Source organism: Podarcis filfolensis (genome assembly GCF_964270895.1).
Source record: "Podarcis filfolensis genome assembly, chromosome: 6".
Classification (NCBI taxonomy): domain Eukaryota; kingdom Metazoa; phylum Chordata; class Lepidosauria; order Squamata; family Lacertidae; genus Podarcis; species Podarcis filfolensis.
Genome location: NC_139609.1, coordinates 72,523,915 through 72,537,974, shown reverse-complemented (window position 1 = coordinate 72,537,974; position 14,060 = coordinate 72,523,915). Strand labels below are relative to the sequence as shown.

Below are 14,060 nucleotides of genomic sequence, written 5' to 3'. Positions count from 1 at the left end.
TGATGTTTTACTAACTGCTTGCTTTTGTGGTGTAAAACCTCACCCTAGAGAGCCATGTGCCACCACCTCCTTCCCCAGCTTACTGAGCTACTATATATCTTTATATATATATATACACACACATATATATGCTCCTCTTCTGTTTGTTTTAATTATCTTTTCTCATACCTCTCAACATACCAGAAACCTGGACAAAACCAGGCATTAAGAAGTAGGACATCATAGCATCTAAATTAAAGAATAGCATTTACTTCTTGGGGGACAGTCCAAACCCCACTGGTGCCATGAGGAGAATCTCCGTAACTTTTGGCTCAATCCCTAACAAGTAGCAATTCTTTGTGAATGCATAATACAAGGTGTTTCGATACGGTGCAGGAATATAGGCCAGTTTGGGGGTGGAATTTCCACATTGATGCAGTTGAGAGGTATGTGTAGCTTTTGGGGGAGCTAGGAGAACGATGTCCTTTTGTTCTGATTTTTTTCTTGTCAATTACACTGATTAAAAATCTACCCTGGAAAAGTTCATACTTTTAACAGGTTTCCTCTGGTGGCATACTCAATCCAGAGATGCGAGTTCTCACAACACACGCCCTTTCACAAACACTGTGATATTTCAGGATACCACCGAATCGTTACTTGCGCGCTTTTTAAAAGGAGCCTTACAAAGCGAAGTGAGGTATATACAGTGGCAGAAAATAACAAATGACCTTATCTCAGTGAAATTGACAAATGTTCTTGCTTCTCCTGCAATATGTGCAGCCGATTTGCCTTAACCTTTTGTCTTTTTCCCCCACACCCAAACTTTTCTACTCTCTGCCTCCACTTTTCTGTCCTCCTGCTTCCCCAATGGTCAGTGAGAGTCCGAACTTCTTTATTAATGTCTTAACAACATATCCTCTATTTGCACACACCTGCTTTTGCCACAAGTGCCACTCATCTATTTGGGATTAATATTTCCAAGGTCATTGTTTTATTTCCTCCTTGCAGTTTTGCAGGTAAAATCAGAAACCCTTTTCCCTTCTCCCTGCAAAGTTTTTGCTGTGAGTAGTTTTGGTTATCATGCTTGGGATGTGCTTGATACCCTTTTGATGATGCTTCCTCTCTCCCCCTCCACCCCAAACCAACGGGTCCTGATGGCTGTAACCTGTCATTCGGCACTTACAGCCATAGCTTCTTTCCTCCCTTTTGTCTCATTCAGAGAGCGGGATTGAGGGAGGGCACAGAGGAGAAATCTAAGCCACCTCGGCACAGGGCCCCCGAAAGTGACACTGGGGACGAGGAGCAAGACCAGGAGAGAGACTCTGTCTTCCTTAAAGACAACCACCTGGCCATCGAGCGCAAGTGCTCAAGCATCACGGTCAGCTCAACTTCCAGCCTTGAGGCTGAGGTGGACTTCACAGTCATTGGCGACTACCACAGCGCCGCCTTCGAAGACTTCTCCCGGAGTTTGCCTGAGCTTGACAAGGAAAAGAGCGAGGGAGAAGCAGAGGGCGTGATTTCTTCTGAGGAATCGGACAAGCCAGCTCCCGTGCAGGAAGATGTTGCCAAGGAAGGGGAGAAGGTTCCCCAAGTAATCCCAGAAGAGGTACAAAAGGAAGCCACGGTGCACGGCTGTATCTTAGTGTCCTCATTTGCAGTGTTGTCTGTTTTTGGCATTTGCATTGCTCAACGGACTGTCTGTCTCACACCTGTTTGGAGAAGCACGTCTATTTCCAAACAGCGTCTTTTTGTTTTTGTTTTTTAAAAAACTAGAATATTTTATCTACCTTCATGAATGTTGCTGTCATGTTTGCATGTCTTTGACACCCAAGTGCATGTGTGTTTTGTTAAGTGTGTCCTTTTGTATCGCCTAACCCGTGAAGTTACCATCATACCTTTAACCCCCACTGTATTTGCCTGGCTCTTCCACCATAGCAAGTTTCTATGTTGCATGAATCAACAAATAACATTTGTATTGAAGACATTTAATTTATGTATAATGATGTGAATATTGATGAGATGAATAGTTTGTAGGAAGGTAGCTGAGGTAAATAACTATAGTTTATTCTACTTCTGTTTAAGTCAGATTCGGTGCAGTGGGAAAATGGTTATAGCAAGAATAGTTAAAGTAACTGTCTCCAGACTGATTGAAAAAAATAGAAGTGAAAACAAAACAGAGCAAAAGCTGGGGAAAGCAATACTGTCTGTGGGAATAGACAGTTAAGCCAAATGTCCTATAAATTTGCTTCACCAAATGTCCTATATTTGCAAGAGCAAGCATTGCATAGACAGTCTGTATTTATGTGCATCTACTCCTTCCAATGGAATTGTTTGTTTGATCTGCAGGGATTTCTATTAAAATGCAAAGTTCTAAATTCATCTCCCCACCCCTTTTACTGTAAGCTACTGCAGTTATCATCTTACTTCACCAGTTTGAATTTTAATTCCATTCTCTTACCTTTACCGGAGTCCTCTACAATGTCCTTGAGTTTCATATTTTCAGTCAGTTCTCTCTGCTGTTTGAAAACTGCACTTGCTCTTTGCGATAGAAGAACGCTTGAACTCAAGCTGAACAAGTTCTGTGCAATTAAAATAACTTCAGCAATGACAGCCTGCAAAGGTGGAGTGAGAGAATTGTGCACAAACCAGCAATTTTGTTCAGTTAAATGCAGGTTGGATTGTTACTAAATTCTTTTGTTCCTTTGGTAGTCCTCCATGAAAACGGAAACTGTGAAAAAAGCAGAATCGGAAACCTCTATGCAGCATAGAATCACTGCAACAGAAATTACGCAGGTAACATTTATATTTTATTTTGTTTTATTGCAGTTGTTTATCTTGCAGCACAGCACCTTGGTCAAAGCACATGAAACATGGGCCCACTGCATATCTCTAGTGGCAACACATCATATGAAGATCACATCTGCACTGCATTTGTTTAAATGTAAGGGTTGCTGTGCTGTTCAGATGAGTTGCACTGGAAGGTTATCAAACGAGAATGGTTCATTTATATGCCTATAGCATGCCTGCATTTTCAGAAGAGTGCCATCTTTTCTGATACTTCCAGTGCAGTAATACCCAAGTTATTAGTCCAAGTAGGTGGGATGAGTCTAGAACAGGCATAGGCAACCTCAGCCCGCCAGATGTTTTGGCACTACAACTCCCATGATCCCTAGCTAACAGGACTAGTGGTCAGGGATGATGGGAATTGTAGTCCCAAAACATCTGGAGGGCTGAGGTTGCCTATGCCTGGTCTAGACAGATGTAAATTCATGTATTTTACTTTAACTGGGTGAAGAATTTCACTAAAGCTCTTCATTGGCATGTGAATTAGGGCAAGTGTTTTCTTTTTAATCTTCTTAGAGACTGCCGCTTGTGCTTAGCCTGTAAACTTTATTGACTTACGGTATTTCCCTTTTCATGTTTAGGTTGATGGTACCACCACAGGCGGAAAGGAGACAATAACCACTTCCCACATTGTCAGCACAGAAACCATATCAACAACCTCAGTAAGTACCCCTTACTGGGAACATCTGGGGTTGAAGGTTCTATTGCACCCCTCAAAACCACATCTGGCAACAACGTAAGCCTTATTTCACACATTGCTTGTGTGTAGGGCATAATTGTGTTGACTCCAGAGTGAGGTGCAGCTTTAGTCATGCCCTCAGTGTCATGTTGTCTGCTTCCAACAACTGCATGTGGCCCAAGGTCGTAAAGAAACCCCAATGTGCAAACTTTTGTTTGTGTGTAGGGGGATCTGTGCGATCAGGACACCTCACTTCTCTCTTTAGTTATATCCATACCCACCTTGTGTTTTTCAGGATCACAGCACCAAGGCTGGGAAGGGAACAACAGAACTTCGCTCCATCTCTCCAGTGAGTGATTTTACATTCCTGGGCCTTTGAGGTATAGCTATGTTAGAGCGCAGTAGACCAGTGGTGCCAAATCTGTAGCTCTACAGATGTTCTTTGATTCCAGCTTCCATCTGCCCCAGCCAGCATGCTTACTGGTCAGAGACAATTGATGTTTTAGTCCAGAACACATTCCCCATCCCTCCTGTAGCCATATAATGACCTCCAAATCCTGCATAACCATACACACATATCTACTATTTCTTAAGGCTACCCCTCCCATCTTCTTTCTAGCATCAGTAGCGGAAGAACAAGGTTCAGGGCGATTTTGAAAAACAGAAGCAATAGGAATAATACACCATCTTCAGTGTGCCTAATGTAAGCCCACTGAGGTGAACTGTGAGACTGTGAACTGTGAGTTGCTACTGCACAAAATGATTAAAACACATATGAAACACATATTTACTACTGGCAGACCAATAAACCCACTATTCTATCATTCTTGGCAGCCATCAACCTCCAGAGACACACACAGTGACTGCAAGCAAGCAAACTTCTGTCTCTCTGCCCTTATAATCTGATTCATGCACTTGTTTCTTAGCAGCTACTCATCTGAGAATATAGTGGCATGTGTCTGACAGTGCTGATAGGTGCTCTGATCCTCCTGTGACACTTGTGAGTGAATATCCTGTCAGTCAGAAAGTTTAGGGGTTGGGTTTTATTAGTATGGTTCCTTCCGTGCTTTACTTCCTTTTTCAGAAAACAATGATGAAGTAGAAAGCCAACACAATATGTAAAGGTTATCTGATACTTCTGTAGTTGTACAAGTAAATTATAGTGAGTTTCCTACTCATTAAGGCCTGCTGTGGGCCCCTTTTATTTTCAAGTGTTAAAATCTGTTAGGAGATAACACAGAGCTTTCTCTGTTGCAATTCCACTTTACCTGGAAATATCTGCTAGAGGCTGTCCTTGTGAGCCTGTTAGAATGCTGCTGAGATGTTCTTCAGATAGTCTACTCGATGTATCTGAATTCTGACTGTGTCTAGCTTGGTATTATTGTTTCAGGCTGCAGTCCTGTATACACTTAACCTGAGTGTGAACCCCACTGAACACAATGGGACTTTCTTCTAAGGACGCATGCATAAGATTGCACTGTTAACAAAATAGGTACTAGTAGACAACAGTTAGCTGATTTATTTAAATAAGCAACGACCAAATGAATGCAATACTAGAATACAATGAAGATATCAGGGTTGCCGTATACAATGTCATAGCGGCTTATTTAGCACCCAGTAGTACTGTGTGATTTTGACTGGTATAGTGGTTTGCAAAGACAACTTTTCAATTGGGATGCCCAAGAGTGAACCTGAGACTTTCTATGCACAAAACATCTTCTCTCACTGAACTATGACCTTCCTTAATAACAAACAGATCCCACCACTCCCCCCCCCAAATAGAAAATCAGAGCCCAGACACTTTTACATGATAAACTTTTGCCCCAGTATGCATGTTTAATAAAACTGGAAGTCTGCTGATGTGGATGGTGCTTTGCATGTTTTTGCAGATCACCAGCAGTGCTGTTGGGAAAGAAGCCTTCTCCAGTCTTTTTGGTGCCACAGCAGAAACCCTCTCCACCTCCACAACCACTCATGTTACCAAGGTAAGACTGGAGCAGGAGTACCAGAATACTAGCATGTGTGCCAAGTAAGACCACTCAACTTGAGACACTGCAAAATTAAGAGCCATGTGGAAGCTATTCAAGAAGACATTAGAAGACATTATTATTTCTTATTCCCAACTCTGTATCTATAAAATAGGAAATAATGCGATAGCCTTCATAGAATTGCAGTGGCTGAGTGAGAGAAAAGGTAACTTACAAAACATTTTAAATATTGGAAGTGCTGTATAAACACTCAATGTGTTGTTTTCCTTATTTCAGACTGTGAAAGGAGGATTTTCTGAAACCAGAATAGAAAAGCGAATCATCATAACAGGAGATGAAGATGTGGACCAAGACCAGGTGTGAAGGAAATCTGAATGAGGCTGTCAGTAATGTTAGAAATAAGCTTTCCATAAATACAAGGATGGAAAGCTTAAGGAGGCCAGAATCCCCAGATCCATCCTTCCCTATACATAGAAAGCTAGTGGTAGAAATAAGAGTCTCACGTATTTTTACTGGTATATAGCAAATCGCAGTACTGATCACCCTGTGACAGGTAGACTTACTGTCACAATAACACAAAAGAAATCCAGAGGTATGCCTTTTATTTACCTACTAGCATTTAAATACCACTTGATTGTATTAAAACCTAATTGTGAACTAAATAAAATCAACAATAAGCTAAGTAAAACCATTGTAGGCTTCCTTCATAGTAAATAATTATAAAACAGCAACAACTAAAAAGCCAGGATAAATTGAAATGAGTGCCACCATAAGCCTCTGGAAGATGTAGTAGTAAGAATAATAATCAAATACACTCTTCTAAAGTTTCATATTATTATTACTTTTAATTATATTTAATCAAAATTTGTAAATTATAAGAAGAGGTGGAAACAAAAGAAAAATAACAAAAAAGCACCAAAATCACATATATCATAATATCCGGCAAGAGAAGATAAAACAATTGCAATATTTCATATTAGAACAGGGATGCTCCAGCCTACACTAGAACTTCTGTACTTTTGGTAGCCGCATAAAAGAGGAAATTTCAATTGATGCAACTTTTTTAACTCCTGCAGCACTGTTCTGTAACATGTTGTCCATTTAGAGTAATAACTGTATAGTTACAAGGGAAGCAAATCTGTAAGTGTAGGTCAGGGGGTGCAACTGCAATTTCAGTCCAGTCATACTGCAATACACTAGAGGTAAGCTGGGATTGCAACATACAATAACAGAGGGCTACAACTCCAGATGAATTTTCTTAAGGACATAGTTTTCCTCCAAACTGTGAACGGAAGGCAGGTGATTGCCCACTCCTTCCTCTCTGTGATGCCTCTTTTGAAAATCATGAAACGGGGCTTTGGGCTTCCAGAGGAGGAAATAATGGTCCACATTTGGGCACCAGTGAAGTTAAGTGTATGTGCAATTCCTCTGCTGAATTTTGGCTGATGACCCCTTCCTCCACCAGCATCCATCCTAAGCTACTCAAGAGAGTCTCCCCGCAGCCCTCTGCAGGGAATACAGGGGGAGAGGAGGGAACGCTAAAGCCACCTCCTAGAAACTTATTTTCATTTATGGTTCCAAAGATCCAAGCCACAGGTTTGAATGGAAAATCTGCAACAAGAATGTTAAGTTTTCTTGATCCATGAATAGAGTTCTATGCATCCTCAGTAACATTCTTTTTTCTCGTTTCCACGTGATCTTCAGTTGCTACCTCCTTACAGCAAGTCACGTGAGCCGCCATTTAACATTCAGCGTTTTGTTTCCATAGGCTTTGGCTTTGGCAATCAAGGAGGCAAAACTGCAGCATCCTGACATGCTGGTAACCAAAGCCGTAGTATATAGAGAAACAGAACCATCTCCAGAGGAAAGGGACAAGAAGCCTCAGGTATGAAAAGATGTGGGAAGTCGGCCCTATAAGATGTAACATCTAGCTGACTATAGAGGCCAGGCAACATAGGAGAATAAAAGAATGATCCACAAAGTGGGTATGTTGTAGTTGTCAAAACAGGCAGGCCTCTACTGAGAAACAGTGCCTCCCCTCAAAAGACATCAGCCCTCCAAACTTCAGCTACACCAATATGTGCTTGGCTAGATGGTTATCATGGCCATGGCAAAGTGGTGAGCTTGCAGCGTACAGCTTTCTTTTATTTAGCTTTGTTACTAAAAGGCAAACCTTTGCAACTGGATGACCAGTAATTTTCAGTGGGAACCCTGAAGTTCCTTGAATGGTTAGAAGAGGTGCCTCCTTGGGAAGTTAGCTCCCAGAACCAAGCTTCCCAAATACAGTTTGCTCATCATTATTGCTCTTTCTCTGTGATGTGCAGCTGCAGAAAAATGTCGGGCCCTTTATAGCACGTCACACAGCGCAACAGCTAGGCCCAGCTGAAAGTCTGTGCTGACTGAGGATACACCCCAGAACATACTCTAGAATCCTCTGCAACATGCAGAAATTCCACAGCTGATGTGCGTGAATTTACATGCAAAGAGTTTTCTTGCAGGTGGGAAGTCTGAAAATTCAGTGCCCTAGATTTAACCTCTCTACAACAGGTTCCAAAATGACAGCACCCCATTGCATCATTATTGCAAAAGGTGTCCCAGAAAACCAAACTGCTAGAGGCAGTCTTGCTTATTGTCTTGATAAAATGCTTACATTGTGCTTACTATTGCTTCCTCCTTCCTTTCATTCGGGTGCAGGAATCTTGACCTTCGTGTTTCTAAAAGTTGGCATCTCTATTTTAACTTTGGAGAAAAAGAAGGGGCCTTTATGCTGGATTCCTCAATGAGACATAGAACGTCCTGGCTGCAAGAATAATGTTGAGAGACAAAAAATAAAAATAAAAAAGGAATAGCAAATATATTATATATTATATATACAGGAAACAAAATGCATCCTTGCACTGCTGCTATATGCTGGAGATGAATTACAGACAGCAACATCAGCAACAAACAAAAACCAACCACCTCTTCAAATAAATTGAAGAATTGACTGGACTGATCTAAAAGAAAGAAAAAAAAAGTCACGATGGTAATAATATTATTATTAACAATACAATAAACCACCATTCTGCATGTTACATTTAAAGGATACATAACTCATTTGTTGCACACTGAATGGAAAAGCAAGAATGCTTTGCAACAAAGCAAGAAATCAACAAGCAAAACAAGCAGAAATACAAAATTATTCCCTGCATAGGAATGAATCAAAAACCATTCACTTGTATAATTCTTGTTTAATTATTTTCTGATTTGGGATGTGTGGTGATCACCCTCTCTTCTCCACTTCCATGCCACTTCTGTTGCTTCATCTTTGGTTCTGTTATTTCCCCAAACTGCCCTTCCTTTCTCAACCTTTCGTCCCCCCACATCCGGTTCTTTGTTCTTCTGAAGATCATTAAGACTGGATTTCACTTAAAACAAATCAAAATATGTATATGATTTCTATATTTGATCAAAATGCAGCCTGTAGAGGTTTCATATGGATGTGCTTTTAAGTTATGTATATTATATATAACTGGGGAGGGTGGGAACGATATTAAAACAAATTAAACAGTGCTGATAAATATGACAATGCCATTTTTACATTATAATTATTTGATTGACCGTGGTTGATGTATTTATAAGACTCTTAGATCATGCCAATATCCCATGAAAACAGAGTAGGAAGAAAACAAACACTAATGATCTCTGCTGGCCATATTTGTCTGTCACTCACCTGCTCTGTGCTCTTGCTAAAGGGACTGACATAGTGACACAGTAGTGTTTGTAATTGGTTGGTTGGTGATAAGGCACCATTCAGCAACCTGGGGAGGGAGTCGAGGAAGACAGAATGGATCAGTGTTACTGCAGCTTAGTTAGTCACTTAAGCGTGCCAAGGTCTCCCTCCTCCCCTGGGCCCAGAAGACTGAGGTCACCTTGGGGACATGAGGTCAGGTTGCTTCATTCACAGCCTTTCAGTATCTAGTAGGCTTTGATCTCTCGGACCTAAATATTTACCTGTAGCAAAGATGCCTTGTGTGTCAGTTTTTCAAAACTATAAAGTGGTTCCTCCAGACCTACTGGCCACAGGACTCCCTTTTTAGCATCATATCTGCAATGGCTCTTGATAGCCCTCCAAAGGGAGTGTCCAGGTCAAACAAGGAGGCATCCCCATCCTGCTTGCTGCTTCTGCAGAGAGTATCCGGCAGGTGGGGAACCAGTGTGAAACATCATGGCTTCCTTCTAAGCACTGTCAACCTAGAACCAGAGGACAAGTGAAGCACTGGCTCTTTGAAAGTACATCCATTCAGTTACAGTAAGGGGACAACCAGTGCACAACATAAGGGCAGGCGCTGCTCGTGGATGAGGAAGGCATCAAATGTAGCTTGCTCTGCTACAAATGGAACCTGGTACTTGGAAGGTTTCCATCACTGCTTTCCACAAATTGCCTTCATCCACTGTTTGGGGGGGGGGGGAGACAGCAGATGCATAATGTTAAGGGGGACAAACCAAAATGAACCAGTTTCCAAGTGAAGCAGCCGGTGGCTCCAGACTTTAGAGAAAGACCAACAGATATTGCACCATGCTTGCCTTTTTACATCTTCCCCCCTCAACACACATGATAGCTGGAGAAGGACATTTAACTAGTGTCTGTGATTGGGATCTAGAGATCTTAGGGTAAAAGGGCCTCCTTGAATATAGTCAAGTGGATGTTTCCCATACAGTAAACTGCTACAATAGAAAGTATTGGGTCGTTGGTCTTTACAGTTCCCTAAAACTGGATCTGCTTCTGGCATGCAGACATGTCCTACGTAAAGCACTGAGAACATAAACGGACTTCTTTCTTTGATGTAGAAGTCATTGCCACTTCTGTATCCAACTATATGCTTCTCTCCCTGAGTTTTATTTCAGGACTGTTATTAATTTGTTCACTTCCTGTTGCTGACAGGGATCATGTAATACCCCAGAACCGAAAAGCAAAGAAATAGCATATATGGATGTGAAATACATAGAACTCTAAACTGATCTTAACAGAACACAAAAAAGCTTGTGCTCTTAATTTTAAAAATAACCAAGACACAGGGGGATCTTGGTGACATTGTTACAGGGAATTTGGGGGTAGAGGTAACCCTCCCTTCTCAAACGTTGCATTTTGATTTTCACTTTCAAAAAAAGAAAATAACATCAGCTCAAAAGTCACTGTTGAGTAGCTAGATGGAAAGCACAATCCCACTTACACTGGTATACATTGGGATAAGTGAGTCAGCCACTCAAATCTGTGGAGGTAAACAGCATCAAGCCCAACATGCTCAAGATCAAAATCCAACTGGGCAATCAGAGGAAAGCTAAAATAGACTTGTTCCTTCAGATTCTTCCCGCAGCTTGTCCGATGGGTAGCCATTAACAAAAAAATAGCAGGATGTGGCTTATATATAGACATCTATATAAATATATATAAATATATATAATATTTATTATCTGTGGTAGTGTTGAAGCCATGCATAATTTTTAAAGTTATGGCTCCTCTTACCTTAATCTTCACTACTGCTTCCATCAGACGCAGCTGACCACTCTTTTTTCTTTTCTTTGGGCATTTCCAAATGTGGGAGACGAAACCGATTGTTTGCGCCAAATCCCTTAAGTTGATTCCGAAACTGCCCTGCAATTGCATGAATAATATTACTAATTATATTCTTTCTTTCTTTTTAATTTGAGAAGCACTTTACCAACCAACTGCAACACTCTGTCATTCCTTCCTCACTAATTCCTCTGGTCATCTTGCACCCCATTCCTCTTTTTGTCCACCCCACCCCACCCCTTTCAATCATATCCTCTTTCAGTGCTTGGTGGTGTATGCGTGTGTGCTCACTGTTCTTGTATTCAATAAAAGTGAAATAAATGTGTTTGATGCTCAACCACTTTGTGGCTTGCACTTTACTCCTAAGTAGAAGGGCAGTGGAGAGATTCAAGGGGGTTAGCTTGGGAATTCAGATCCCTAGGTTCTGGCACGAACGATCATTCCAGTGATTTTGAGAGATGGTTCGGACATTCTTCAGAAAGGTGCAGACTTAAATGGGAAGAGCTGCTTGGACGACAGAGCACCAGATTGTGAGGACACCGTAAGATAGTCTTGCCCTATATGTCTGCACTCTTGCACTAAGTCTCCAGCTTTCCAGCTCCCATTTCTGAGCTCACCTCTTCCCCATGCCTATTCTTTGTCCTCAGTTGCTCATGCTCAATTCTGCTGCTATTATTCCCATTTGTCTGTCGTATTTCTAAGGGATACGTTATTCCAGTTTTCCTGCCATTCCAATTATTACATTTTTTTTAAAGATCTCTGTGGTGGGAAGGTTATGCTGTATGTATTGTATGGGCTTTTCAGTATGAACTATTTCATCAGGCCTGCATCTGAAAACAACAACAAAATCTAGGGTGCATACATAGCTACATAAAAACGAGACAGTATGGGGGGGGGTGCGCGCGAGGGGTTGTTTCACCCTGTATATTGATCCTGACTTCACTCTTCAAATAACACATGCCTGTACAGCAAATGCCAATTTCAGGCTGGCAGAGGTGGTCTATTTTTTTTTAAAGCATGGGTGGGGGATCTGTTGGTCAGGGATGATGGGGCTTGTAATTTAGCAAAATCTAAAAGGTTACATGTTCCCCATCCTTGGCTTAAAGCACTGTTTGTTCAATGACACATCTGAACAAGAATGCACCCCTAATCTCCTTTTGTTTGTTTAAGAAAATTTGCTGTACGATGAAAAACTGCTCTGGGGAGAGTACTTTGTGACATCACAGGTACCCAGCCAATCATTGCTCAGCACAGCCTCTTCTGCTTCAAACTCTCACAACTGGTTCTCCTTGAGTTTGCTCCATGAGTGAAGCTTCTATGAGTGACACAACAAAGTGTACTGTCCAACAAGGGGTGACTCCTGTTTTCTGCCCCCCACCCCGGGGGGGGGGTAGCTGTGTTAAATCTATTGCAGCAAGAGCAACAGAGTCTTGTGACACCTTTAGCTTAAAACTTTGCCGTCACTAGCCAAGGTTAGGAAGGGTCAAATATGAACAATTTAAATTAAATAATTAACAGGATAAGAGATTACTGTTGCCACAACAACAAATGTATACAGAGTGCTTTTTGGGGGGAGGGGGCGCAGGGGTACGCATACCCCTAAACATTTTGTGAATCAAAGTTTGGCCTCGTTGAGGGGCAGTATTTCAATATGAGTAGGAAAATGAAAGTACCCCTAAACATTTTTTTTAGAAAAAAAGCACTGTTTATACGCAACATATACATGTTATTTCATCTTGCTTCCTATAAGGAAGTAACAGGGCACATCTGTTAGAAACATTTCCTTCAGTCTGTCGATTTATTTTTTTCATGCTATTGCTGGATGTGTGTATATGCACCTAGGCTTTGATCCCAAATGCATTTACTTTGCCATAAGGTCTACTGCAATAAGAGAGATATGCAATCCATGTTTAGGAGAGTGGTGTTAGACAAAGAAACCCTCCCTAACCTGATGACTATGGTATCCTGCGCATGTTTTTTTTCTTCAAATAATCTAACCTACTTCACAGAGTTGCTGCGAGAATAAAATGGAGGGAAATGTTTACCCTTCTTCCTGAGCTCATTGGAGGAAGTACAGAATAAAAAGACAATAAGTAACTCAAGAAAATACTTCCCCCTACCTCCTTGAAATTTATCCAAGCCAGAGATAGCCAGTGTAGTGTCTCCAGGTGTGAGGCTTCAACTCGCAATATCCCCATCCAGGATGGTCAGAGGTCAGAGCTCACGGGAGCTGTAGCTCCGGAGGACCACATGGGCTACCCCTGAATTAAGCACTATCTCTAGGTTCCCCAGTGGCTGCACTGAGCAAGACCAGAAGCAGTAGACAAATTTACTTGTCATCATTTATCTCATCAAGGAATCCCACATGAGCTTAACCCCCATAAACTGGAAAACAGCCGTCTGTGGTAAAGAGGAGAGAGCAAGAATTCGGTATGTGAGGATGGAAACAACCAGGCGTCTCACAGGCATCAAATATTCTCACACTGGATGAATTAATCCATAATAGGACCTTCCAAATCCTAGTTGCAGTTACAGCCGTTAAAACAGAATGGGATTGGAATTTCAATTCAGTCAATAAGCAGGCACTGAAAGTGAAATAACAACCACCCCCCTTGATAGTAGATTATAAAAGTGCAGCAAGTGTTAATTAAGCATAAGTACTCTAAAATACATGTTCTACAGGGACAGTTTACTATTCTGGAAGTTCAGTTGCCACAGGACGTATACTTGATTTTCTTGTGTGAGATGAAAACAACTGGGCAAGGACTAAGTATTTAATTCTACTCGAGTAAAATCCTACCTGATGACTTCTTTTAAGGCCATCTTGTAAAGCGATGAGTTTGGCTTTCCTGCTGCTCAGGCGTGCCCAGTAAGGGCCACAAATTTACCCAGGCTGAGCCTACACATCCAGCTTTAAAACCTAAAGGTCATTCCACATCAAATCAATGCAAAAAACAAGGGTTTTGCCACCCACCATCTCGGATTTTGATGAAACTTGGTGTACACCCTTCCCTTA

General features: G+C 41.5%; 1 protein-coding gene and 2 long non-coding RNA genes across 18 annotated transcripts in view; 1 reads left to right on the top strand and 2 right to left on the bottom strand.

Moving 5' to 3' along the window:
- EPB41L1 (erythrocyte membrane protein band 4.1 like 1) overlaps positions 1 to 11,381 on the top strand; it is a 170,711-nt gene extending 159,330 nt beyond the window's left edge. For 10 of the 16 annotated variants that reach the window (XM_083618297.1, XM_083618287.1, XM_083618298.1 and 7 more), the window contains 8 exons: positions 1,199 to 1,585; positions 2,689 to 2,772; positions 3,405 to 3,485; positions 3,798 to 3,851; positions 5,392 to 5,487; positions 5,767 to 5,847; positions 7,259 to 7,375; positions 8,185 to 9,042. In XM_083618297.1, coding sequence (XP_083474423.1) covers positions 1,199 to 1,585; positions 2,689 to 2,772; positions 3,405 to 3,485; positions 3,798 to 3,851; positions 5,392 to 5,487; positions 5,767 to 5,847; positions 7,259 to 7,375; positions 8,185 to 8,193 — 909 coding nt within the window. In that variant the 3' untranslated portion in view covers positions 8,194 to 9,042. Of the gene's footprint in view, positions 1 to 1,198; positions 1,586 to 2,688; positions 2,773 to 3,404; positions 3,486 to 3,797; positions 3,852 to 5,391; positions 5,488 to 5,766; positions 5,848 to 7,258; positions 7,376 to 8,184 lie in introns of all 16 variants that reach the window. The other 6 variants (XM_083618302.1, XM_083618290.1, XM_083618288.1 and 3 more) reach the window with 2 other exon arrangements.
- Positions 1 to 14,060, bottom strand: part of LOC310764873 — a 47,336-nt gene that overhangs the window by 14,565 nt on the left and 18,711 nt on the right. The window lies entirely within an intron of this gene.
- LOC310764813 lies at positions 6,076 to 8,279 on the bottom strand. The gene is made up of 2 exons (XR_014549214.1): positions 8,141 to 8,279; positions 6,076 to 7,401 (listed from the first exon to the last, which is right to left on the bottom strand). It is a non-coding gene; the product is annotated as an uncharacterized lncRNA (long non-coding RNA).